This window comes from Terrapene carolina, unplaced genomic scaffold (genome assembly GCF_002925995.2).
Source record: "Terrapene carolina triunguis isolate 2854851 unplaced genomic scaffold, T_m_triunguis-2.0 Scaffold33723, whole genome shotgun sequence".
Lineage (NCBI taxonomy): Eukaryota > Metazoa > Chordata > Testudines > Emydidae > Terrapene > Terrapene triunguis.
Window position 1 is genome coordinate 4,549,832 of NW_020698074.1, and position 27,322 is coordinate 4,577,153.

The following is a 27,322-nucleotide window of genomic DNA, read 5'->3' on the forward strand; positions in this document are numbered from 1 at the left end:
TACCGAAGTAATTGAGAAAGCAAGATTGCCAAGTCTAATCTCTGCTCTCAAACACAGACATCTCAACTGGCTTTGTCTTCTGCAACACGTGGACGATAGATGCGTTCCAAAGGATTTCCTGTATGGAGAACTTGAGGATGCTCTAAGGCCACTGAACCGACCTAGGTCCAGGTTCAAGGACATTTTCAAGAGGAACTTAAAAACTTTCAACATTGACAACCCAAGCTGAGAAAATGCAGCTAGGAACAAACCACACTGGAGGACTGTTCTGCACCAGGAAGTCTAAGAGGCTGAAGAGAGGTGAGCGAAGAGGAAAGTACAGTAGGCCTCAAGCTCTAGTAGTACACTGGCTTCATCATCTGACCCTGCACCTTATGAGTGCATTATCTGTGGCACGGACTGTCATTTGAGAATTGGACTTCTTAGCCACTCGCAATGTTGCAACATGCACACAGTAACTGAATTGTTTTGGCGCTTACGCCATTGTCTTGCGAGATGTCCTGTTGCCATTGGATTTGTTAAAACCAAAGATTATGCAGTAAAACTGTTCCTAAACTTTCACTTAGGCAACCAGGAGGCTTGTACAAAACTAAAACAAAGGGAAACAGATGGAAAGTGAATATTTGTAGTTTGTAGCCATTTTCAAACAGTGGTGTGTACCTTCCATCTGCAGTTCCCACCCTTACCTCCCTCCCTGTGAGATGTTTTTCTGGGCTGGCAGGATCAGAAAACCTGGGGACCCTTTAAGGATTGCCAGCACTTTTTTCCTCCCTTCCTCCTAGCTATTGAGCTTCCTTGTGGGCTTAGGAAGAAGGCGGGGGGGAGGGGGGGAGGGAAGGGGGCGAGGGCTCCTTGGCTGAGTAGCTAGATAGGACAGTGCAAAGTTCATTGACTCCTTTGTACCCAAGGATAAGGTTTATAAGCTCTTTTCCCTGCTCAAGGCACTGTTCTATGCCTGGGAGCAACAGTTCCCTCTTCTTTCCCCTTGGGATGAGAGTACAGGGTGGGGCCTTGCTATTGGCATTATGCATCATGCTTAGTAGCTTTTGGGGGTCTGAGAAGGAATATTTCCCTCATTGCTAGACTGGCCTGGGCAGTGTTTTTTTTTTTTTCCCTTCCAGTCAAATGTCCAAGGACCTGTTGGGTAGGCTAGGTAAATCCTAAGTACATCCAGGGCCGGCCTTACATAGAGGTGAACTGGGTGAAGCCTGGGAGCGCCGTTATAAACGGGGTGCCTCCGGAGCAGGGGTGCCCCTCCCCCTCCTGCTCTGCTGGTGTCTACAGCCCTGTGGCTCCTGCCCCCTGCCTTGGAGCCACCCCTGCAGCAGCTCCCGGGAGTTCCTGTCTGCTGGGGGGAAGGGACGGAGGGGTGCTGATGTCAGGGTGTCCCCTGCCATGTACCCCATCTCCACAGAGCAGGGATGTGTATGTGGGGACAGGGCTCACCAAGAGAGGGACAGAGCTGCTGGCAGCTGTTACTGTGTCTGAAGGAGCTTTCCTTCAGACTGGTGAGTGCCGTTCTCTTAAAGGGGCAGCACGCGGTCTCTCACATACTCCCCCAACTCTCACACTTCCTGAGCTCTCTCACTCTCTCTTTCACACCCCCCCCCAACACAAACTCGTTGTTGCTGCTGTTGTTGTTACTTGTTGGTACTTCCTGCAATGCACATATATTCTCTGTAATTTTATTCTTTCAAAGTGCTGTTATTTAATTTTTTGATTGGTCTATGCCAGGGGTCGGCTATCTTCAGCACGTGGCCCATCAGGGTAATCCACTGGCGGGCCACGAGACATTTTGTTTACGTTGACCATCTGCAGGCACGGCCCCCCACAGCTCCCACCATTCCTAGCCAATGGAAGCGGCGGCCAGCATGTCTATGCATTTCATAATTTTATTTCTCTCTTATGCTTACATTTAATTCGTTGAGTAGTGAGTTCTAAAATGCCTAACCTGTCCTGGCTGGAGTAATTATCATTATTACTTTCATTATATTGTGCATTGTCATTCATTATTTAAAGTATTTATCTGCAAAAAACTTAGAGTTTTCAGGTGTCTAAGTAGTCCCTGGAATAATGGTTAAAGTTTCCTCCCCCCCCCCCCCAATCTGAAATGGCATCCAGGGTGAGCCAGGAGGGCCGTGGGCTCTGGCGAGATGCCGCCCCCGTGTGACAGCGTGAAGCCGGCCTCGAGCCACATGCCGAGCATCAGGCACCACGAGCCACAGCAGCAGTGCAGAAAGGTCGCAATACACCATATACCATGCCACCCTTACTTCTGCGCTGCTGCTGGCGGTGGCATTGCCTTCAGAGCTGGGTGCCCACCCAGCACCCACCAATATCAGGCCACCCTGCCAGTGCTTAATTTGTGCCAGGGCTGAGCTCTAGTCTCTGGCATCTCTTTCAATATAAATTAAACACTGTGGGAGGCAGCGGGGCCCAGAGGTGATGAGTTGGGGGGAAGCCCAGGGAGCCTGTGGGGGCCAGGAGTGATGGGGGTGGCACCAAAATACAAGTTCACCCAGGGCGCCATTTTTCCTAAAGCAGCCCTTTAGGTCATAATATGTTCATGTTGTCATAACTTAGCAACTGTCCAGTACAGGGATTCCAGTTCCCCGATAAATGGGAATTGGAAGCAGGATTATGGGAGGGCATTCACTAAAGAAAGGGGTATGGGGCTGCAGGCCCTGCCAGGGACCAACCCCAATATTCTCAATCATTGTATGACTTTTTTTTAAATATCTTTTAACTTTTGAGAAATCCGAAGTGCATTAAATGCTATCATATGACATGAATTTTAAAAATGTGGAAAGCCTCAAATGTATTACAAGTAGAACAGTGAAAATATATGGAAGTATGGTGGTAGAAACTATCCTATAAACAGATACGTGCATGCTTAATGTTAGCATTTAATTTATTGCACAACAGTGTGCACCTTTTTATGGTGAGATGCAGTATTGTTCTTTCAAAATGACCTGGTGGTAAACGCATCTTACCACAATAAGATAAATGCTAGCCTTTTGGCATGTATCTTTGTAGCATGTAGACAAACGTGGGTTTTTGAGTACTACTTGAAATCCAAACTCAGAGCTTTAGAAGACCAAACATCCTGCATGTTGGGTTTGTTGTGCAGCCAGTGCAGGTGTGATGTGAAGTGAGCTGCATCTGATCCGGTTCCTGCTGGCTTTGTTCTTGTGAACCATTAGGGAATTGAAACAAGAATTTTCTTACTCTGCCAGCTTACAAGAACAGAGCTAAAAGAGAGAAAGAAGGCGCAGTTCCAGAAGGATGAATGAACACACGTCATGTGCATGATTGTATCAGGAGAGCAAGAGACCAAGTGCCCCGAGTGTATGTTTTCTTTTGATCACCAGTTGAAGAACTGTTATTAAGATTGTTGCAGCTGTTGTTTCACATAGGGTTTTTTCCCGCCCCTTCATTTTCTGAGAGGTATTTTTTTTTTTTTGAGTGGCTGGATAGTTTAGGGAATTGATAATGGGGTATGTAGATCATCACCTCTAGATTGTTGTTTTGAATCCAACTCAGGTAGGCTGAGTGAAAGATACTACCCTCTGATGGATCTTTGGGGGTTCATGAGTTAATGGTCCGAGTCCAAATCCCAGTGGACTAGTGTCAACATCACAAAAATGAATACCACCACAGATGGCACTAATTGGCAGTCTTATAGGCAGAGAGGTCACATATTGTGTGGCACAGATGTTGGACAGTTTTCCCACCCCTAAAGGAAGGTCTTCTGGGTCATTGGTTGGACATTACTAGGGAGTCTGCACTGTCACAGTCAGTGCTGTAACTGGTCTGTGGATGGATAAAAGACTTCAGGCTAGCTGTGGCTGTCATTCTGGCATAGGCACCTTGCGTTAGCACCAAATTCACACTTTTATTTAAAGGAATATTTTGAAACCATTTTTATTTTGTTACTAATACATTTTAATCTAATCTTCTTGCTGTGTTCTCTGAGTTTTACACAGCTGCTATTTTCTGTCTCACACTTATTTAAAATCTCCATTTGACCAGAGCATTCTTTGTATTGAAATGGCTATGCTTGCTACAGGAAAAAAAACAAAAAAACAAGTTATGGAAATACTTCTTATTTTTTCTTCGAGTAGTATCCCTGTGGGTGCTCCACGTGGCACGAGACGGGAAAGCGCATGTGCAGCCCAAATGGGCACTGCTAATAAAAATCTCCGATCCTAGGCCCAGGGACGCAGATGCACCTAAAGTGGAGCACCCATAGGGGGACACATCTTGAAGAACCTCAGTTACAGCACAAGGTAAGTAACCCTCTCTTCTTCTTCAAGTAGTATCCCTGTGGGTGCTCCACTTTAGGTGTATTTGTGTCCCTGCACCTAGGATCATTGTATTTTCATGAACTTGTTGAGGGCTCTTAGGTCTAGAATGGGCCTCCAACTGCCATTCTTTATTTGAATTAGGAAATAGGAAATACAACTGATGGAAATGCTCAGGTTGTTCCAGCACGTGGTTCGGGGTGGGTGGGAGGCATCTTGGGGCCTTGACCAAATTCTCAAAATTGCCTGAAGTGGAGCACCAATAGGGACACGCATCTCGAAGAACCTCAGTTCTGCAAAAGGTGAGTAACCCTCTCTTCAAAGGCAGGTATTCAAGTAAGCAAGAAATAAGTTCTTGTGTCCTTGCGCACTGATATGAGAAAACGCCTATTTCCAAATGTGGTACATTTTTTTTAAGCTTCTACTAACAATACTGTTAGGTCAAATGGCCTGAAAAACAGCTCAAAATAGTGGGGAAAAAACTTTGTATCATTAAGAAAAGAGAGGTCCTGAAAATAGTTATATTTAGTAGAAAATGTTGAGCTTCTAATTAGCTTACTGCTCTTTCTTTAATTGCTAATTTTAGAAAATGTTTCCAGTGTACTTTTTTTAATGTAACAGTGGATGAGACTTGATCTTACCTCCAGATACTATATTAGGAACTACAATATTTTCAGTTCACTTGTAATTATATGGTGTTCAGTCCGCATTGGAAATTTTGGGAAACTTCTCAGGTTGTGTAGCATAAAGCAGAAGTGAAAAAATTTCAAATAAAGTTGCCTTGGTGGGTGTAACAAGAATTGGAATTTAGCCCGTGGACTTCAGAGTTTAATTGAAATAAGTCTGTTTTCTTGATCTGGCAGCATCTGTGCATTGATACTTTCATCATTTCATTAAGGTGGAATAGAAATAGGGTTTATTTGTTCATGTATGTAAATGAAATTATTGGTGGTATGTTACTGCTAGGGTTTGTTTGCATGAAATCTTTTAAAGGACTTGCTGAGCTAGAGAATACATTTATCCTATATTTATACAATATAATATGAGTATTGGGGAAAAAAAGACTGCTTTTGGAGATAACATTATGTGCTAGACACCCCTGTGAGATACTGATCATCTGTTTATTTAATCTCGATTTTTATACTGCACTAACACCCAGATCCTGATATCTAACACCCTGATTCTGCAAACACTCATGTATTCCACTTTGTGCACATGAATAGCCCCATTGAAGTGAATGGCATTACTCATCGGGTGGTATCCCGGCCTCACTGGGTATGTGTACACTGCTCTAAAAGACCCACAGCTGTCCCAGGTCATCTGACTTGGGCCCGGGTTGATAAAACTGCAGTGTAGATGTCTGGGCTCTGAGACCCTGCGAGGTCAGACCTGGGGGAGCCTGCTGACATGAGCCTTGGTGCTATGGATTTTTATTGCAGTGTAGACAAACCCCCTGAAGTCAATGACAAAACTCCCATTACATTTCATCCATAGTTCTTAAAGTTAAGCATTGCATAAATGTTTGTAGGATTAAGGTTCAAGTAACATCCGGGAGGTATTGAGCACCCTTAACTTGTAACTACCCTTTCTTCATGGGAGTTGAAATCATTGAGAATTTTGCAGGAGAATTTACACACAGAGAGAAAATATCTGTTTTAGATTCACTGTCTGATTTGACAGATTTATAAATTAAGCAAAATACTTTAAAATAAAAACAAAACTTCTTAATTATTACATTAGGTCATAATATGTTATTCAGTGATATAAAGCCAGCTGGTGTTTGGTTTATCTTTTTGTTTTTTTTATTAGAGAGCTGCTAATTCAGATAGCAACTCTGCAGTGAAAGTCTCTCTGTCCTCTATGTTAATTGACTATTAGAAGTTCCTTTCCATGTACGTGTGTACATAATTTGGCACATCCCAGTACTTAACATTTTTGTTTTGAAAGTATAAGTAAAGGATTCATTGTAAGTCATTGGCTTCTCGAGTTGTATATAATTTGTACCAGATGTTCTTTTCCTTAGATAAGCTACTAATTTTATAACTCTACCTTTCAATTTAGATATACAGTAGAATTCACTTTTGAATGTATTGGGAAGAATTACGTGTATTTTGGAATAAACTATATCCACTGCTTTATTTTATAATCTATTTCCATTCTCCCTCTTTCCCTTATTTTAGCAATTAACAGGCATTTGCTTGCTTGCAGGCTGAGATAGGCCTGGATAGGCTGGCAAGAGGGCGCTCGATACATTTATTATTATATATTATAGTGCCTGGGAGCCTTAGTCAGGGCCCAGGACCCCACTGTGCATTGGTCAAACACAGAACAAAAAGGGTCTCTGCCCTAAAGAGCTTACTCTAAAGGGACAAGATAGACACAGGGTGGGGAAAGAAGAACAACACATAAGCAGAGTGAACAATCTGATGGCAACAAACAGCATGTGAGTTCCTTGATTGATTGATTTACTTATTTTGTGCGTTTAGTTAGGAGGGGATAAGCTAAAGAGTGAGGGGAACTGGGAGGGAGAAGATGGCTAGAGGAGTGATTCTGAGGTAAAGAGATGGTGATGAAGGGGTAGGGTTGGAGCAAACAGCCAGTTAGCACAGAGCAGAGAAAATTTAGTTCAAACTGTAGCAAGTTCTCCAAGGGACTCCCAAGGTCCCTGCTCTGGCTGCTTCTGCCCCTACCAGCTGGAGTCTCTGCCTGACTCCTCTATGCAGCTTTTTCCCAAGCCCACTTGGTGGTGGTGAGGAGAGAGACCACCTGGCTCCTAGTGCCCCCAGAGTGTGTGTGGGTTCTCCCCTGCACAATTTGGGGTCCAGGAGAGTGTTGGGGGGGCTGTACTTTCCCTCCTCTCCTCCCAGTGCACAGTCCCTACCTTGGCAGGTTCCTCTTTGCAGTATATTTATATTATATCTATTTAAGTCACCCCCTTCTACTCAAAAAACCCCAACCAAACAAAAAACAAAACAATCTCCCCCTCAAAAGCCTCTGAAATAAATCATCAATTACAAAAAAGTAAAAGTAAATTAATAAAGTTAAAAAGACCCCTCCCCCCGAACCCTATCTCAAACAGTTTTGCAAAAAGGTGTGCCAGACAGACTCCATGAAGTCAACTGGGCACTTCACTTTTGCTATTTATTTTACACGGAAGGCACATAGATAGTATGGTGATTGGCAGCAATATAAAGTCCTAAAATACATTTAAAAAACAAACCAAATATAGAAGAAATCCAAGACTTACGTTGCAAGTGCTTTAGTATTGCCCACATGTAAATGGAACATTTCTCAAGATTCTTTTTTTATTGATAGGTATGATACGTAGAGCAGCACAGCAACACCTACTTTAGGTATATACTTGGTGCCACTGGTATCCGTACATTCACATAAGGTAGAGCACACCAGATTTGTTTCATGCTTGGCTTTCATTAGCCTGGCTTGTTCATATCCCCTGGGTCCAGACATAATGGAGACTTGCTTGACTGAATTGCTTGACATCAGTCTGTTAAGTGATTTCATCTGGGTTTCTACCAATCCTATCCCTTTTTTCAGTCCACTGAGTAGAATCCATCTCTGTCCTATAGATAGTATACAATACCCCTTTGAAATCTTTCTAGTGATACCAAAGAGGTTTGAGGAATAAAACCTTATGAATGAAAAACTGTTTGCTTATTGATTGTTCTTAAAAAGACTGTAATCTGTACTGCTGTTAAAGCACCGAGATTGTATCACGCCTTCAGATTTTTGTAACCTCTTTCTTTGAATGGTTGAAATAATAGCTCAGTCATTTTATCCAAATTCAGCTGCTTATTAACATCGCTGCTACTAGTGATTTAATGGCATTTCCTAGGAGAAATGGGTTGATGGTCTGTCTGGTTCATGGTGGACATGTGCTAACATCTCAAAAAGCACCATCACAGTTAATACTAACTGGCACTCTTATATCAGGGTCAGGTATTCATAGGCTGAAGTCCCAAATGAAAACTTAGACTTTTACGTAATGCAGTGCAGTACTATGGGAATGTTGAAGTGTTGGTAGTACTCTCCTTTGGAAGTAACATATACATTAATGCCCAGAGGTTTGTGGGCTGGGTGTAGATGAAGATCACTTTTTGACTATGGCATCCTGGCCTACATTTCATAAAGCAGGTTCAGATGTCCAAGGTGCTATGCACATTAATTGTTGTGTCTGCTTGTCTACACAGACTCTTTCCTGCTAGTGTTCATCTCATTGCTTTATAAACAGCTTTGAGAATTCTGCATGAAAGGTGCTATGGAAAAATAAGTTGTACTCTGAAGTAAAGGACATTAGAGCTTTTAAAAATAAATTACCAATACTATCAGACAATCGTATCTGTTCTAACAGTATTTATTTCTAGTGTGCCAATCATAGTAGCTAGGTGCTATATACACAAATTGAACATTAATTCAGGCAGAAAAAGATAATACTTTGTGACCCACAATGCCATTTAGATGTGTAACACAAGATATGTGACTGGTACGTTTTTTTTAGACGAGCATGGAAAAAATTGTAGTAGGACATAGTACTGAATTCTTTTTCCTTCTCCAAAATGTATAGTGATAAATAATAGTGATCTGTTTTCATAGGAATGAACTGGGAAATCTCTGACATCCTATATTCTCTACTTTTATGCTTTCTATTGGCACTGGTATCAACAAAATCCTAATTTAGGAGGTACTTGACCTAGTTATCTTTAAACATACTAGAAAGGGGTTGGATGAAGGAGATATTGGTGGTAGGTATGTTGTGAGGAATTTGTCTAAGAATAATTATCAAAAGAGATCTATGAACTAATGATCAGTGTTTCAGCTTGCATGACTGTTTCCAAACACAGAATGACTTTGCCTTCTGAAGCAGTCATTAGCAGCAAATAGTCTTCCACATAATTTAAGTTTTAATTGTGGGGCACTGTGACAGGGTGTACCAGACCTTTGTGGCCCCTGCTGGGAGGAAAAGAATAGCAAAGGTGGGTCCTCCAGGCTTGCCTAGAGAAACCTCATGAGGTCAGCCATCTTGGAAGCTAGAGAGACCTGGTCCTCCAAGGGCTAGCAACAGCCAATCAGAGCCCAGCACGTTCATATAAATGGAGCTGCAGGGTGTTAGCAGATCAGTTCCTGGCTGTCCAAAGGAGCCTGAAAGTTAGTCAGAATGTAGGGCTGGCTGAGTTTACACTGAGACTGCAGAGGGAGAAGAACCTGAGGATGTTGGCCCTGAGATAGGTCTGGAGCTAAAGGGGCCCAGTAGGAAGAGTCCCATGGAAATAGCATCAAAGGATTGAAGTTGAGCCATACATGGCTGCTGTTTATAGGGTCCCTGGGTTGGAACCTGGAGTATTGGGTGGGCCCAGACTCCCCTACCATCATAGATAAAGTGTCATAAACCCCAAAAGGGACAGGGCTTATTTGGGCACCCTACCAAAGGGCTGAATTTAAAAGGCCCAGAGGTGGGCTGAAGACCCTATGGAGATCCAGAATCCTGGATTCTTTAATACCCCGGAAGGGTTCATTTGGACTTTGTGACTTGGCCAAAGCATCACGCCACTAAGAAGCTACCAAGGTCAGCCTGCAGGGGTCACCAGAGGTGAGAAAGGAGTGAGGTACTACACCCAGCCACTAGGAGGTCCTCAAGAGGCCATCAGTAACACTGGTTGCAGAAATAATCGGCACTCAATAACCTTTTGTTTTGTAATGGCTGGGTCCATGTCTCAGCAGAGTAATTATACTTCTGATGCATTCCTTGATGAAGACTCTTGCCTTACATAAATAACTACCAAACGCTGATTCTAGGTACCTACAATTCCCATTGACTTCTGTGGAAAATATGCACCTACCAGAACCGGCCTGTGTGACCGAAATAAACATTCCTGTTTGGAGAAAACAGAACTGTGTGTGTGTGTGTATATATATATCATATAAATATGCTCATTTTTTTGTTCCAAAAGTGATTTTGAGTATGTACATTTAGAAGTGGGGGGGCTGGCTCTGAAAATCAGAACCTTTTAGGTGTCTTAAGTTGAGCAGCCAAAAATTGAAGCACTCAAAATCCACTGGTCATTTTTCAAAGGACTAAAGGCAGTGCTTAATTTGTAATGAAAGAGATGCTGGGGATCAGGCAATTTGTTTACTTTCATAACTGACGCAGCAAGCCTAGAGGTGCCGGGGCTACGAACTGCCAAGATTAGAGGTGCCGGGGCTTGGCCCTGACAAGCCCCGGCAGAAATGAAGTACTGACTAGAGGTGACATGCAGGAAAACCAAGCAGTTAACCTTTGACACATCTTCCTACGTGAATATGATATACAGAAACCATAACAAAGTCTCTTTACTTAGAAATTATTTGGAACAAATCTTGTTGGTATTACTCATGGAGGGTGAAGTCTATGAATTTCTCAGAATATTATAAAAACACTTCTGGAGTCGAGCTTTGCCCTTGCCAACTGTGAATGTGAAATTTAATGGAAGTGTGTTAAATGCATGACCTTGATGAAGAGAATATTTATTCTTGGGTGTTGTTTCTTTTTTACAATGTGCTTCCATTAATAACTTTTTTTTAAAAGCAGGGTTCTGCTTTACTGCAGATTGGTTTATTGGAACAGGGTTAGAATTTGGTCAGCCAGAAAAGAGTTCACAAAAAAGGCCATAAATGAAAAGAAAATTTTGATCAACTTTTAAACAAATATTATACCAGATGCTATGCTTTCGGCCTTTGCCAATGCCTCTTTGATCTTTGCTCTGCCAGCCATTTCCCCCTCTTCTACTGCTTTGAGTATGGAGGTTTTGTGAAACCTGTTTTTTGGCTTATCTTTTTGGGTGAAGCCTTTGTGTTGCCAAGAAACAAGGGGCCAGGGAAAAAAACAACTGACTATCCAGTAATGGGCCTTGTATTGGATTGATGGACTCTTTTCTAGAGGCTATTTGATCAAATGAAAATTTGTGTACTACAGCTTTATTAGTGGCAGTAAGGGACAATGGGGCTAAAGCTTGCTTGCAGTAGAGTGACCAGACAGCAAGTGTGAAAAATTGGGACGGGGGGGGGGGGGGGGGTAATAGGAGCCTATATAAGAAAAAGATCCAAAAATCAGGACTGTCCCTATAAAATCGGGACATCTGGTCACCCTAGCTTGCAGTCATGAAGAAATAAGGGAGGTAGAAAGGCCTCTACTGTAAGTGAAGGAGAGGGTTCCTTGCTTTGTTACTTTATGCATGTTTATACAGAAGGTAAAGAAGACATTATCTGAAACAATGAGCAGATGGAAAAATTGATAAACTTGAAGGTAATTTAGAAATTAGAGAGAAATTAGATTCATAGTAGAATCTAGGGAGACTGTAGAATCTCAGTTTGCAAAGACAAAGATTCTAATTTTTCCCTCATTGTAAAAATGGTTATTAGAAATAACATCCAGGTGAAGAAGAAATATTAAAATGTGGAAATTACTTTGAGATTTTGGAAAAAGTTCTAAAAACCTATACTTTCACAAATTTCCAAAGAGTCTGAGTGAAGCTTCTCAGAAGAACTCTTAAAGACATTTACCTGATGTCTTAGGAATTGTTCAAAGAAATTTTCCTCTCTAAGCAAAGGTTTATTTTTTAATCCTATACATTGAGAGTAAAACCATGTGTGGATCTGGATGAGGATTGCGTTGCAAAGATTATGGAGGCTGTCCCAGCTGCTTTCTATATTACTAAGACATCTAGTTCAGAACAGACCTCAAGGGGTATTCTCCTTGTAACCTTTGCCCTATCTAATTATAGAGATTGGGGTTTGAAACTGAGATTGTCAATGTAGACATACATTATTTTATGGTAATAAAATCTTTATAATCCCAGATGTTTCAGATCTCGTGAAGCTACATGTTTGCAATTCCTCATCTATAAGTAGAAGATTTAGACTTAAAGGCTGTTCTTTCCTTTGGTTTCTCTGTAAGTGCTGGGTGGAATAGTGTATATGTATAATACATGATGGTGTGGTATAAAGATTTCATTGGCATGTGTTTGAGGGTTGCAAGACACCAAGACCACCCTGTTTCCTTAGGAATTTAAGCCTTTCAGTGATGCAAAACCAGTCTGCATATTGTGCATTTCAGAACAGAGTAATTTTGGGACAAAGAAGAAAACATTCTTGTGGGAGGTAGATTTTTAAAAAGCTCCCTCTTAAAACTCTTCAGAGATTTGGCATGTTAAAAGTAGTTCCAGGGAGGTGGATTCATTTATTTATTAATTTAATTCTTTTCTATTCTAGATATTTATTTAGATTTTTAAAACATATAAAGGTGTGCATCCCTTGGACCTAACTCACAATTATATCGGAAGAGGCTGCCTTGCCTCATTGACAAATAAAACATCAAACAATAAGACCATTTCACTGTAAGCAATGGTAATCAAGCTGCTCCAAGATTCAACTCACCCCACTCCCCAAATCCTGGGAAGTACATGAACCTGGCTGTCTGCCTGAAAATTTTACAAATGTGGGTTATTTTGAGACAAGTTTTAGAGCAGATTCCAAAGTGGAACATCCCTCATGTAGAAAGCCAAACCAACAGCTCCTTTTCATTTCTATTGATGGGCTCAAACTCAAGTAATCAGATGATGTCATTTGGGGCAGTATAGCCCAGGGTGTGAGGCTGTAATTTGGATGACCACCTCCCAGACTATTTAGGGTCTATAAGTTAAAACCAGCACCTTGATTTCTCAAACCGAAATGTATTGATGTTAGTGCTTATCCCAGAGTACTGATCTGAAACGCCACGTAGTAAGTGGGACACTTCATTTTGCACTAGCTTTAGTTTTCAAGTGGTCTCAAAATGTAACTCATTACAATAGTGGTAATCTTGAAGACAAAGCAATAGATAACGGTGGCAAGATCTGTCTCTGAAAGGAAAAAAAACCCCACCCTGTTCATTAAGTGCAAATAAAAGAAAGTGATCTTGTCCATGGCTACTATCTGGGCATCAATGGGCAACTATTTGGGATCTAATAAGATACCCAAATTGTGCACCGGTTATAAATGGCTGTCACTCTCTCACTTATGGGTGTTGATAGATTTGTCATCTCTTCCAGCTGCTTCCTCCAACCCACCAACATTAGTTGCATCTAATCTAGGCTAAGTCATAGCCCTCATCCAAGCCCCATGCTCATATAGACTCCGAGTTATTCATTACACAACACTAGCGTGGTACGATATGATAGCGGCATAGTGCTGGGTGTCATAGAAAATACATCTCAGCTCATCTTTCCTCACTTTCCCCTTTCACCAGTCTCAAAAACAATTGAACAGGAACAGTGAAAAACAGATCCCTTTAGTTCCCCCGTGAGAGGGTTCTTGAGACAAAGGAACAATTGCCTACAGTTGTCCTCTCAGAAAAATTAAAAACAGAGCCACTCTGGATTAGTGGGTGAAGTGGTCAAATGTGCATAACAGTGCTGCATTTATCTCAGTTTCTTACAGTGCTGCATTTATCTCATTGCTGTCACCTGTGTGTGTGTGTGTGTGTGTGTATGTATGTATAAAATAGCATAAGGTAAAGGAGACTCAACCATGAGATTTAGGTAAAGGAACTGGATGTGACCCTGTTCATACTATATGATTAATGTCTACGATGCTGTTGCTTTCCTGTAACCAATTTTAGAGCCTATCGGGGCAGTTCTCACCATTTGGGATTAATTTCACTCTACTTTTTATGAGCTGAGCTTTTTCCCTTAGTGTAGCTAACTGGGTATCTGCATCATTACTTGGCTTTAGTTAATATAGTGTTTGGACTTGAATGTCCTTGGGGTTCTCCATTTTATTTGGAAACGTACACTTTAAAATCTAGAACAAAAGCAACCAACACTTTTTGTTTGAAATAATTTATATTTATTGTTTCCTAAAATTCACTATATCGTCAGTTCCATGTTCACCTGAAAACATCTAGGGAACCCCCCATCTGTACTGCCAGTGTTGCACATTAAAAATAGTTTTCCTTCACCAAAGGCTAACAGCTGGTTGGGTTTGTTTCCAGGCTGAAGATACATTGTATAGTGTTTTTCCTTTTCACATAGTGAACTTTAATAGGTTGAGCTATCCTAGTTTTCCTTTGTAAATTAATTATGTTTTAATACTTATTATACTTTGCACTTCTATAGGGCCTTTCATGAAAACATCACAAAGCACTTTACAAAATTAAGTCTCACAAGAACCCTGTTAAGTAGGTATCTTCTCTTTGCAGATGAGTAAACATACGAAGAAAGAGGTTAAGGGCCTGATTTTGTAGAAGTGCTGTGCATTGATTTAAATGGCGGCTGCAGATGGTCACCACCTCTGAAAATCAACCCTTTGTAGGCAATATGTAATGTCGGTAGCTGAGATTAAAATGTGTCTTGGAAGTTGTGGCTCAAACCCCACTTTTAGCCACCAGACAATGCTTATTTCCTTTAAATTCAATCTATATATAGCATGGAAAATCTGTTTCTGGTGCATAAAATTACATTGAAATGATAGGAAATTATCTTGAAGAAAGCGATAGTAAGTTGCATAGATAGAGCCTTTAGGATTCTACACCTTTGTAATCTATATTTCAAACAAATATTAGTTATTTTTCTCACATTTCTGCAAGGTAATGCCATGCATACATTTGTAGAAAATGGACAGTAGTGTCTGTAATGACAAAACACATCTAATATTAGTAAAATTCCATTTACTAGTTTCAAGTTTTCCTCTCAGGTTCTGCTTCTAGTTTTTTCCAGTGAGTACTGAAGAGGATAAAAATATCATTGCAGTTTACAGGAAAAGGAGCTGATATTTAAAGCGAGCATACACCTAATTTTCTTTTCAAGATCTGTGTAGTCCAGTATTTTACACTGGTGTTAAAAATGACATCACCCAACCAATCACATGCCAGAGCATCTACATTACTGGTATAATGCTGAACTAGCCCATACTATGCATACAACCCCACCTAATAAAATAAAAACGTGGCAATTTTTTCCATATAGAAATAACTGACTTATTAAATTACAGTTTTCAAAGAAATAAAATAAATGTAATACTTTTGATTATGAGCCCTACAAGGATGTTGGTCAAACAGTGATTAACATCATGTGTGGTATAATCCTCAGTGTTTACAGTTGGTTAGGGACTATTGTATTACATTAGATTATGGAAATCAACTTGGGGAGTGTCTTATTGTAGAATATGCATTAAACAGAATCCTCTCTACACCGACCGAATTTATTGATTAATCCCATTGCCACATGGATTTTAAATTACCTGACAAATGATAACTTATGTAATACTTTCTGTGACTTGTGTTTATGGAAGACAAAGTTCATCAGGTCCTTCTAAAGAAAAACAAGAATGTGCCAAATGTAATTTTAGTGTGGAGTGTTAAGAATGGTAAAATTATATCTAACAAAAGTTTGTGATTTTTGCAGATAATAGCTCTAGCAGATGCGGCAGAGGAAAACCAAGCCAATATGTTCCAGGCATTCACAAAGTTGAAAAGTGCCACCCAGCTGGTGATTATGCTGATTAGCCTGTGGCAGAAACTCAGTACTGACCAAGTTGCTATTCTGGAAGCTACGTTTTTGCCATTAATGCAGGATACCCAAGAGCTGGTAAGGATCTGTGAGATTTACTGAAAATCTGGAATTGTGGAAAAGTACGAACTGATCAATTAACTTGGTTTTCCCAATGTGTTCTGCAAATGGCCATTCCTTTTAATGGAATGTAATATTTCCCTTCCCACTATACTGTATTGAAAAAACTTTATTTAGAAGGGTTGTTTTAAGATTTGGTTGAGTCTGCTTTAAATCCATTCTTCCTCATCAGCTGTGGCGAAGCTGTCGATTTGTACGTCTCAAGGTTTGCATGCTACCAATTAACTTTCAAGTTAACCAGTCCTTGCTTGTCAATCCAAATGGAAATACTTAATAAATCTAAGCTGTATATACATCTGTTTAAATGCTGATAGCAATTGTGATAATAGTTTTGTAGTTTGTTGTCGTTTGAATGAGTTGTAATAGGCTTATCTACATTGTGGATTTGCTGCAGTTATAGTCATCACTGTTTAGCCACCAGTGTAGCTGCACTGGAGCAAACCCCTACTGTAAACAGGCAAAGTTGCTGTATATTATGATTTACCCTGGTTTTAAGCTTGGGGTAAGCACCACTTGTGCAAATAGCAGCTTTTTTAGACTGCATCAGCTACATCATTGGCTGTTACTAAGGCAAATCCTCAGCCTAAACAAGGCCCTAGATTAAAATAGCACATCCTTAAAAACACACTTGGGAAATGGCATCTTGTTTTAAAAGACCTACTAAAAATCATGTTTGAAAATATTGACTATATAGACCATATTGCTTGCATAGTGTAGTCTATATTTCTGTTAATTTTTTCTTTGAGCCTTTGCCTGAAAACAATCTTTGTAGTAACTTCCACAGCAGTCAATTATGACATCACAGACAGGATTTAGGATTAGATTTCATGTGGAGAATAAACAGGAGAAGGTGAACTCTTGAAAAGAATGTCATAAAGAAAGCGTTATTGGTGACAAATGGAGAAGAAGAGCCAGATGAATTTTCAAGGAACAAAGATTCTGTTAATGGTAATATTCAATATCTTATTAATAAAGCACAGGAAAAATATTTCCTCTTACAAGCTAATAATTATAAGTGCTTTACATTTTCAAAGCCTTTCACCAGTATCTGATTATTCCTCATAGCACCCTAAAAGATAGGTAAATAGAAGAAGAGACTGAAAACATAGATGTTAAGTATCTTCTTCAAGGCCACATAGAGCCTTAAACAATTGTGTCTTGAGGCCCGTTTGTGATTCATTACTCTGTGTCAGCAATTTTTGTCAGGCTTGACATACTCACTACACCGCTCACACTGGTGCCATGATATTTATTTAAAAGATGATGTAATATATTGTTTGAACTCTAATAACACACTGGTCATTAATGCCACTGTGAAATGTTTGTTACTGTTCTACAGGTAAATTATGGATATTCTCTGAAAATATGTCCTGTAAACAGACAAAAGTGGCAAAACCCTCCTGCAATTTTGTAACGGGGTTAGGTGTACTGGGTAGGTTGCTGAGTCAGAGCTGCTTAACCCATTGACACTCAGCACAGATTGGTATGCTGGCGGGCAGTGTTCTGATCCGAGAACCACAGCAGCCAAGCTTTTTGAGGCACTAAGGGTTACAGAGCAGGCAGTGACATAACCCATCACTGTCGTGTTCTGGATTGCACCCCAGAACGTGACAATATTATCCTGTGCTTTATTAATAAGAAAAATATATGGCACAATTTGTTTATATAATAGATATGAGTTACAAGACACAATCTTATTGAACAGTAAAATTCTCACATCCAGTCCATACTGTGAATATATCATCCGTGTGCAGATCTCTACCGTATTCTGTACTTGTTTAATGTGTATAACTATCTGAGTGTTCTATGGTGGTGTGTAAACATACAGACCATGCACTAGAGAAGCACATTGCCATTAAGAAATCCATCCTACAGTTTGAAGAGAAGTTTGACACACATCTCTTTTTGAAATGCACACAGTATTGTACAACTCCTGTCAGAATTGAATGAGGAAATATATGTAATGAAAACAAAATGGAAAACTAAAAAATAATAATCTAAAAATCCATTTTAATATTCAATTGCATACTCTTAATTCACAATCACGTTATAAATAGCTGTGCTGATCTATTACAATGTAAATTGAATCCAGGTTTCATTACATATCCAAAATTTTGGGCTGGTCAGTAGCCATTTTAGCAAGCTTGGGCTAAGTTCCAAATGCACCTAGGAATACCCATTGTTTCAACTAGAAAACAAGTGAAACATGGTGTTTCACATGGTTTTTACCCCAAACCTGGGGAAACAGTACATATTTGGGCTTTGATGTTTGGGCTTACTGAAATCTGAAACTTAAAGTGAAAAAGTCAGGGGTGTAAATTCACATGAACTAAATCAGCAAAAGGTTCATTTGAGTCCCCTGAAAGTGGAAACTATCAGGTTTTGCATGGCTCACTTTTATTGTTCCATTAGGGCTTATACTACTGTATTGCTTTGACAGATTTTCTGGTACAACATGGGAAAATCTGTTACATATCTTAAAATAAAAGATACCACTTTCATATCTATCTCGATGTGGGTTTGATATAGTAGTTCACAATTTTCCATGTTAAGATGGAAGACCTCACATATAAATGTTGTGGGGATGTGAATCCTGCAGAGAGGCTGGGATGACAAATGTAAACCTGAAATAATGGGTTGGAAATTTAAAAGAAGCCTTTACCCAACTATTGAAATACATCCCATATTGTAGTTATTATGGTACCGCAAAAATCTGAATGTAATTTAAAGAGCAGTTTAGATGGGGGGAAGGAAGCTTCTGACATACCAATGGTATTTACAGACAGAAGCTCCCAGCTAGTGTTCAGGTTTCCCCACAAGCAGTTGAGTGGAATGTGGTGAAAGAAAGTACTCTGAAGAATTTTTATTTACTCTTCAAACAATTCTGCACAATGGTTTGTTGTATTTTTATTTGGGTGGAATGTGTTAGAAGATAGTTTGGATACAATATACCTCTCTAGAATATTTTCTGCTTCATGAACATTAAACTTAGAAAGTGCTTTTTTAATAAAAGGAAAATGTTTAGAACATACTGTTACTGTAAAAAAAAAAAAAAAGGTTCTTCTAACCATAACGTCAACATTATTCTCATACATGCCATTCCATTTAGAAGAGATTGCTTCTTGTTTTCTGGACCTGCCAGGCACTTCATTTAGACACTTAGCATAAAAGTAATTCAGTGTTTTGAGTTCCCATTGGTAGTAAATAGCTTCTCAGACTAGTAAACAGTTCCTGCTGTAGACTATATCATGGTTTACATACTCTTAATGAAGTAAAGTCTGGTTTTGCCACCTACAAAGATATGTCAAAATAAAAAGAGTAGTGCATTCTTTCAAAATAAATGTCCTGAAAACAAAGGTTTTTTCTTGTGTTTTGGTAACCAGAGGGTCATAGAATCATAGAATATCATGGCTGGAAGGGACCTCAGGAGGTCATCTAGTCCAACCCCCTGCTCAAAGCAACCCCCAACTAAATCATCCCAGCCAGGGCTTTGTCAAGCCTGACCTTAAAAACCTCTAAGGAAGGAGATTCCACCACCTCCCTAGGTAATCTATTCCAGTGCTTCAAACGTTTTTCCTAATATCCAACCTAAACCTCCCCCACTGCAACTTGAGACCATTACTCCTTGTTCTGTCATCTGGTACCACCGAGAACAGTCTAGATCCATCCTCTTTGGAACCTCCTTTCAGGTAGTTGAAAGCAGCTATCAAATCCCCCCTCGTTCTTCTGCAGACTAAACAATCCCAGTTTCCTCAGCCTCTCCTCATAAGTCATGTGCTCCAGCCCCCTAATCATTTTTGTTGCCCTCCGCTGGACTCTTTCCAATTTTTCCACATCTTTCTTGTAGTGTGGGGCCCAAAACTGGACACAGTACTCCAGATGATGCCTCACCAATGTCGAACAGTGGGGAATGATCACGTCCCTCGATCTGCTGGCAATGCCCCTACTTATACAGCCCAAAATGCCGTTAGCCTTCTTGGCAACAAGGGCACACTGTTGACTCATATCCAGCTTCTCGTCCACTGTAACCCCTAGGTCCTTTTCTGCAGAACTGCTGCCTAGCCATTTGGTCCCCAGTCTGTAGTAGTGCATGGGATTCTTCCGTCCTAAGTGCAGGACTCTGCACTTGTCCTTGTTGAACCTTGTCAGATTTCTTTTGGCTCAATCCTCTAATTTGTCTAGGTCCCTCTGTATCCTATCCCTACCCTCCAGCATATCTACCACTCCTCCCAGTTTAGTGTCATCTGCAAACTTGCTGAGGGTGCATGCCATCCTCCAGATCATTAATGAAGATATTGAACAAAACCGGCCCCAGGACTGATCCTGATCTCTGAAAATACCTCTCTTTTCCCCTTCTCAATCCCTAGGAGCTGTGGGCAGGTCTATATTACCACATAAGTCGATCTAAATTACGTCACTCAGGGGTGCGAAAAAGGCCCCCCTGAGTGACGCAAGTTTCATGCTGTACACACCAGTGCTATGTCAGTGGGAGACAATCTCCTGCCGACATAGCTTACACTCTCTCCAAGGTGGAGTAATTATGCTGATAGGAGAACTCTCTCCCATCGGCATAGTGCATCTTCACCAGACGTGCTACAGCGGTGTTGCTGCATTGGTGAAGCAGCGCCGATGTAGCACTGTAGCATAGACTTTCCCTGTATCATGGCTATCATTATACTTTTAGCTAACTTTATGTACTAATATTAAAACTCCAGCCAAGGAGGGCTAAGTGGGATTCTCTTGGACATCTTAGTTGAGTGGAAGGGTCACTCTCGTTTGATACTAGTAAAGCAAAACTTTTCTCTGTGATTGCTTCTTTTATTCCATACAACTCCTGACATCTGCTTAGTCCAAGGAGCATAACATCAGGAACTGAAGCAAATTAAATGAGTTGTCACTAGAATGAGGCTATAAGGCTGTCTTTGCAAGATGCATGTTAAAAATTCAGTGTTATTTGACTTGATAAATTTGCTGGTTTTATCTGACGGAAAACAAACAAACAGTGTTGATCTTTCTCCCATTGAAGCTGATGGCAAAACTCAATAGAGGGAAATCCTGATCTCATTGAAATCAATGGCAATTTTGCCACTGACTTCAATAGGAGTGGGATTGAGCCCATATTCAAGATATTGTGGAAGAATGTATATGCAATTCAGAGTGCTTCAGTTAAAGTAGAGCTCTATGCACACCCTATTATTCTTTAATATATATAATCCATGCTATTTTTACTCGTAGAAGTTAAAATGTATTTTTTTTAAACTGTGTTTTGGGGTGGTTTTGGAGGAAAAAGATCTATGACAATAGTATTTTTTTATGTCTTGAGGTAATAAACATTTGTGGGTTTTTTTAATAGAACTGATGAATATTTTGCAGGGCTATCTCTTTTATTATTAGCTTACTAAAGAGGAGAACAAGAATATGGATTAGAGAGGTGGGAAAAATAAAAAAAGAAAGCCCCTTCAGAGTTATTCCACTGATTTTTTTTTTGACTTGCTTAAACTGATCTGGAGAGAGAGAGATTCTAAACATGTTGAGTTTGTGATAGAGCATATGTTTACAATAGGAAATCCTTTTGGGAGGGCAGGGAATTTATCCAGGCTAATTTAAAAGATTCAAAGGGTTCATACAGTGCAGGATAGTTGTGATATTATGGTTGTATGGCGTCTGGATTGAGTGATGACTCAGATGTCTTATCACTACAGTTATTAAAATCCTCTTTGTTTATAAAATTACAAAGGAAAAAATTCTGTCACTATTAACTGCTTAATTTTATGACTGATAGAGGACCCTCATAAATATAGTGGTCTATGGGAACCTAATCAAAGAATAAATATTTTTATGGTTCCCATGATGTTACCAAATAATGTCATAATAGGAATTTCACTGCACAAAACCACCCCTTCTCTATTATAGTCAAATTTGTGATGTTATAGTTAACATTCGCTAGGAGATGCCTTTTTGCTATCTGCTTTTGTTTTTACATTTGATATTATAGCTACCAGCTAAGTTGTTTCCATACTCAACTTTTAATTAATCGCATATTACAGTTTTAATTTGGGGAAAGAGTAGGTAAAGTAGAAGGTAGTGAAGGTAGAAATAGTTATTTTTAAAATAGTTGACTATGTTATGGAATGCTGTAAACTTGAGTTAATGATCTTACTGAATTACAGAGAAAATATGGACACTTTCTATGCTAAAGCAGAATAACATGAGGAAAACATGGTGGCAAAAGAAATTATTAAATGCCAAATAGTCCTATTGAAATTAATGTCAAGCGAAGTTAGAACAGAATTTCGGTGTAAGTGGGAAGAAAAGAGAATAGGATCACTAATTTGACAAGAAAGCATGATAGAGGCTTTTTGTTTGTTGCAAATTTTTGTTTCTTTAACACAAAGAGCTCCACTTTGTGTAAGGGGATCCCTTCCTGACTGAAAGTTCTCAGGATTAAATATAAGTTGTAAGTGAATTAATTTTGATATGTATAATTCTCTCAAGGCTAATGATGTTCAACGTTTCTTGACTCTTTCAGCCAATGTTTGCTATTGTTAAAAACTTGTGGAGAATGATTTAAGCTTTTTGGACAGCAATGTTCTTTGCATAACCCATATTTTTTTAACCTATCAGGAATCGTAGCTTTGCTGTTTTCACTAATTAGCATATATATGTACAGTCCAGGCTCTCGAGATCAGTTGAACTAGAGTAAATCCGGACTAAGTCCCAGGGATGTCTCCACCCAATTTATATCTTCTATAACAACTTTTTAGAGTGGAGGTACCAAAGCTGTCATGCATAGTGTAGTGAGATAGTCTTTTCCCTTCCTGATTTTTTGCACCATTCAGTTTCTATCAACTCCTCTTTAGTCCTAGATATTTTAAATTGCATTTCTTTTGTCCATAGGCCTATAGAGATTACTTTTTGTGTTTTTTGCAAATATTTTTCCAGCTCTCCTAAGATATATAACTAGGCAGTGGCAGTTGGTAATGTGGGGTTAATGGGGCAGTGACCCAACAATTACATATCCCAGATGCTGGAATTGCTGTCAGAGCAAAGTTACTGTAGACTTTAACATCTTTCTTGGAAGTCTTTTCTTCTTCCATTGATGGGAGCTTATTCAGGGCTCTACATAATTGTTGGCAAAAAGACACTCTAACCTGTCTCTTTTTATTTCTTTTAACGTTTCATATTTGCAGTGTTCAGCAAGACTATGAACTGCAGTAATAAAAACATCCTGGCTCCTCCTATTAAATTTGGTCCTTTCATATATAATATTCTGTCTGTATATGAAATGGGCATCCAAAGCCTCTTTCACTTTAGTTTATTCTTTCTTTTCCTCATCGGTTTGGTACATAGGCTATCAGCAGCAACCTCACCCTTGGCAAATATCAAGGAATTTACCTGGTATTCTTGTGCTTTGCCTGTTAAACCCAAAGCCACCTGGAATTGCTCAGCTCTACGGATCCAGCAAGGTCAGCTGCAGGAGTTGCCAAAATTAAATTTCTATTACAGAGCCATGGGCTCCATTGCTGCACTGACACTGGGCTCTGTCTGCTTCATGGAGCAGCTTTCACAGGTCTCCTCCTGATTTTCCATTTTCCCCACTTGCTCCCCACTCTGGTGGTCTCATTGCTTTCCCAAATTCCTTCTTTAAAAAGAGGGATTCACTTACTTCTGACACCATGTTAGAGTAAGGACATAAACACAAAAAGCCATGCCTTAAGCACTAGCTAGTGAACTTCTTGACTGAGAAGTTCCTACATATATTAAGCTTCCCCTCCAAGACACCATGTTTTTCTTTGGTAACTATGGTGGACCAGGCACTCTAACCACTCCACACTGTGTATTTCATGTATATATTTGGCAGGAGCTCCGTAGAGGGGGAACTTCAGCACTTATTTTGAGCACTATCTGCAAATGTCAATAAATATCTGTAAATCATTCTCTTTCTACAGTTAATTTGCTTCATGAGAAAATGGTACACAACAGAGGTTTGAGTAAGGTAGGCAAACATACCAAGTCAAATCAAGCGCTGAATTCACTCTGATTCTTAACTATGAATTTCATGGACACAGTTGAAAAGGACAAATTCTCTGCAGGGCAAGGAAGGAAGGATTAGTAGAACCCGTGAAATCCTGTGGTGACTTAACCTGTATTACAATACATTTTCACCTGCTGCTTCCTGCCCCAAAAGGTTTACAAACAATCCTTACCCTCTTTGGCTATCTCCTCTGGTATTTTCCAATCTATTCATCATTCATCTGCTATTCGTTCTGTGGTTGGTTCCCCCACAAGTCTTCTTGGTTTTGCCTGCTTGCTATAAAATAATAATAATAAATAAATAAATAAGTTTGCAGGCGTCAAATTAATTTGGTATTGTCACAGGGTGCCTATGACAGGGTTGATTAAAGTAGGTCCAGTTCCCAGTGCCGGAGCAGATGCTCCTATTTGGCCAATTAAGAGGGTGGGCCAATATCTGGCTTATAAAAGGTCAGGGAGAGACCCAGAGAGACAAACCTGGTGAATCAGAGCTGCCTGAGTAGGCATCAGGCAGGTGAAAGCTATTAGGGGAGTGTAGAAAGTTCAGGTAGGAAGCAGAAGGTGTTTCCCGGGGGAAGGCTGAAAGCAAGGGGAACAAGAGGGTTTCACTGGCTGACTTCTTCAAGCTAGAACTTGGGCCAGAGGGCTTCAAAGGGTTGAAGGTAGGAGTAGCAGCAGAGGGCGACGACTGCTGGCTGTAAGTTGGAGTGCTGGAGCCAAGGGTTAGAAAAAGCTGAAGACGGGAGCAGCAGCAGCAGAGAGGGGCTTACCTGCTGACATCTCCATGCTAGAGAGCTGGAACCAGGGGAACAGTAAGTGGGCAGAGGGGAGTGAGGGATGCTCACCTGGTTAAGATGGCCTCCCAGCAGAGAGGCTGTGGTGGTTCCTGCTATGAAGAGTAGGGTTGCACTCCACTCTTGAAGGATTGGGTGGTTGTCTTGGCAGAGAGACAGAAGAGTTCTAATGCCAGGGCTGTCCTGAAAGCTGGAGCATGGTGAGAGATGCTGGGGCTGTACATTGCATGTACTATTTGGGCCATGCTGGGGAAATTCTGAACGGTGGTTGTAGGACTCTTTTTATGACTTACATGCATTGGCCTTTTGTAATAAATTAACCCCACAAGGGCCATTTGTACTAAGAAAAGCTGGATTGTTTGGGCGTGGGGGCGGACTCTGAAAGGGGAAACTGAGGCAAGTGCATCTGTTATGCTGTGGCCTGTCAAGGGGGATCATTCCAGGCAGGACCACCCTATGTCAGATATATATGTTCATAGTTTTACAAATGTTATTACCAAAAGGGACCATTATGATCAAGCAGTTTGAGCTCCTGTGTAATATAGGCCATAGAATTACACCAAGTGGTGCCTGCATCAAGCCCATAACTTCTGGTTGAGTTAGAGCATAACTTTTAGACAGACATCCAGTTTTGATTTAAAGACTTCAAGTGATGGAAAATCCACCACATCTCTAGGAAAGATGTTCCAATGGCTCATTACCCCTCACTAAAAATAAAAGCACCTTATTTCTAGTCTGATATTTGTCTGGCTTCAGTGTTCAGCCATTGGATCTTATGTCTTTGTCTGCTAGGTTAAACAGCCCTCAACTATCAGAAAACTTCTCTCTGTGTATTTACTTAATAACTGTGATCAAGTTACTTCAGTCTTCTCCTTGTTAAGCTAATTAGATTAATCTTCTTTAGTGTCTGATTGCACCTAAAGTGTAGTAACTGCTGAATGTGCAATGCACTGTGGCGTTTCACAACAATTTTCATCTAGACTGCTTAGTGATATCACTGATGAACAAAAATTTTCTTTCCCAATATGTGCTTCAAAAGATCTTCATGCGTTTGCAGTCCATGACATAATCCCTTTCATTTCTATTGATTTCATTTCTTTCAAAGTAGTCAGAATAATGTCAATGGAGAATCCTGTGGATATTTTTTCTTGACTGAAAGATCTGTAGACCCAAGGTAGCATGATTTTTATAGTATATTGCACTGCTGTTTTAAATGAACACTGGTTAAAATTAATATTAAAAACACCCAACAAATTTCCTTACCTATGTAATTAGTAACACTTTTAAAAATAATTAAAACTGAAGGTACTTTAAAACGTAACTTTATTCTTCACTTTTTGCATGCAGTTAGTTTACTTTTTTGCATTACATTAATCGCGGACAATGAAAATAGACTAGTCAGTTTTTCTTTCTGGCTGTCTCTCACTAGCAAAGTGCTGCAGTACTTTAATTGCAAATATTGCCATGGAATGTTAACATCTAAATAAAATTGGATATCTTTGGCTTTGTTTGAGAAAATAAGATGGAAACATTCTCAACAATCTTGTGAAATTTTGTTTCATGTCTGTTAATACACCATGGCTAAGTAGGTGCTCTCTTTCAAGAACCAAAGGCAGTAAGATCTGTTTCCAGAAGGCCATATTAGCACTCAGTCACCAAGGCACCTGTCTTCAAATGGTCTTCGCTTAAAGGCAGGAATGATTAAGGCAGCAATAGGCTACTGTTTCTTTTGTAGGGCAAATGGCAGGGATTCTTAGCCATTGCTTTAAACCCTCCTTTGATTATTTTCTCCTCTTTTTAGGGACAGATTTTTTTCCCCAACAAATGTTTATCTAGTAACATGTATCTATCATGCATCCCAGTGCACAAAGACAGTGTTGTCTGCCAATGAGGCCAAGGAAGAAGCCAGATGCTCCCCCCATCTCAACCTTGCGCCAGGAGATCAGGCAAACATTTTTGTTTGTTAAATGATCCCTGAGATCATAGACAAAATTACTATCACTTGTTTTCAACAAAGTGCTGCCATTTTTACAGATATGATGTGAAATTCCTTGTCTGCTGGTCAATGGAAAACATCTTTCTTAATTTTATAAATTAATAATGATGTTAGTTCTCCCTCAAGTGTCTGTACAGTTGGCAAGGAGATTGCTGTACATCGGACAACATCAACAGCCCCAGCAAGACAAAAATTCAAGGGACTTGACTCAGCAAATAAAAGTAAGAAAACTGAAGCAGTCCTTGATTGCCTGTAAGGATTCCTTGACTTCGTAAAATAATCTCTTCAGTGTTCTTCATGTGACCTGTTGAGTGTACTGTCCTCTTTGTACTTTCACCCTTGCCCAAGTCAAAGAACTGAGATGCTGCCAGGACCATGGTATGACCTATTTCAATAATTCTGGACTGGATCTTTCAACAAAATGAGATTTTGATATACCCAGGAGGTGAAGCAGCAGATTAAATGTAGAAAGGGGCATAGGAGAGCCCCTGGCTACCCCCTAAGCTCCTGCGTGGCAAGAAACAAAGAAAAAGGAAT

General features: G+C 40.1%; 1 protein-coding gene across 1 annotated transcript in view; it reads left to right on the forward strand.

Moving 5' to 3' along the window:
* Positions 1-27,322, forward strand: part of LOC112104953 (protein PTHB1) — a 471,161-nt gene that overhangs the window by 231,616 nt on the left and 212,223 nt on the right. Inside the window, exon 19 of the mRNA XM_029914226.1 lies at positions 15,737-15,919. Within this exon, the coding sequence (XP_029770086.1) occupies positions 15,737-15,919 (183 nt within the window). The remainder of the gene's footprint in view (positions 1-15,736; positions 15,920-27,322) is intronic.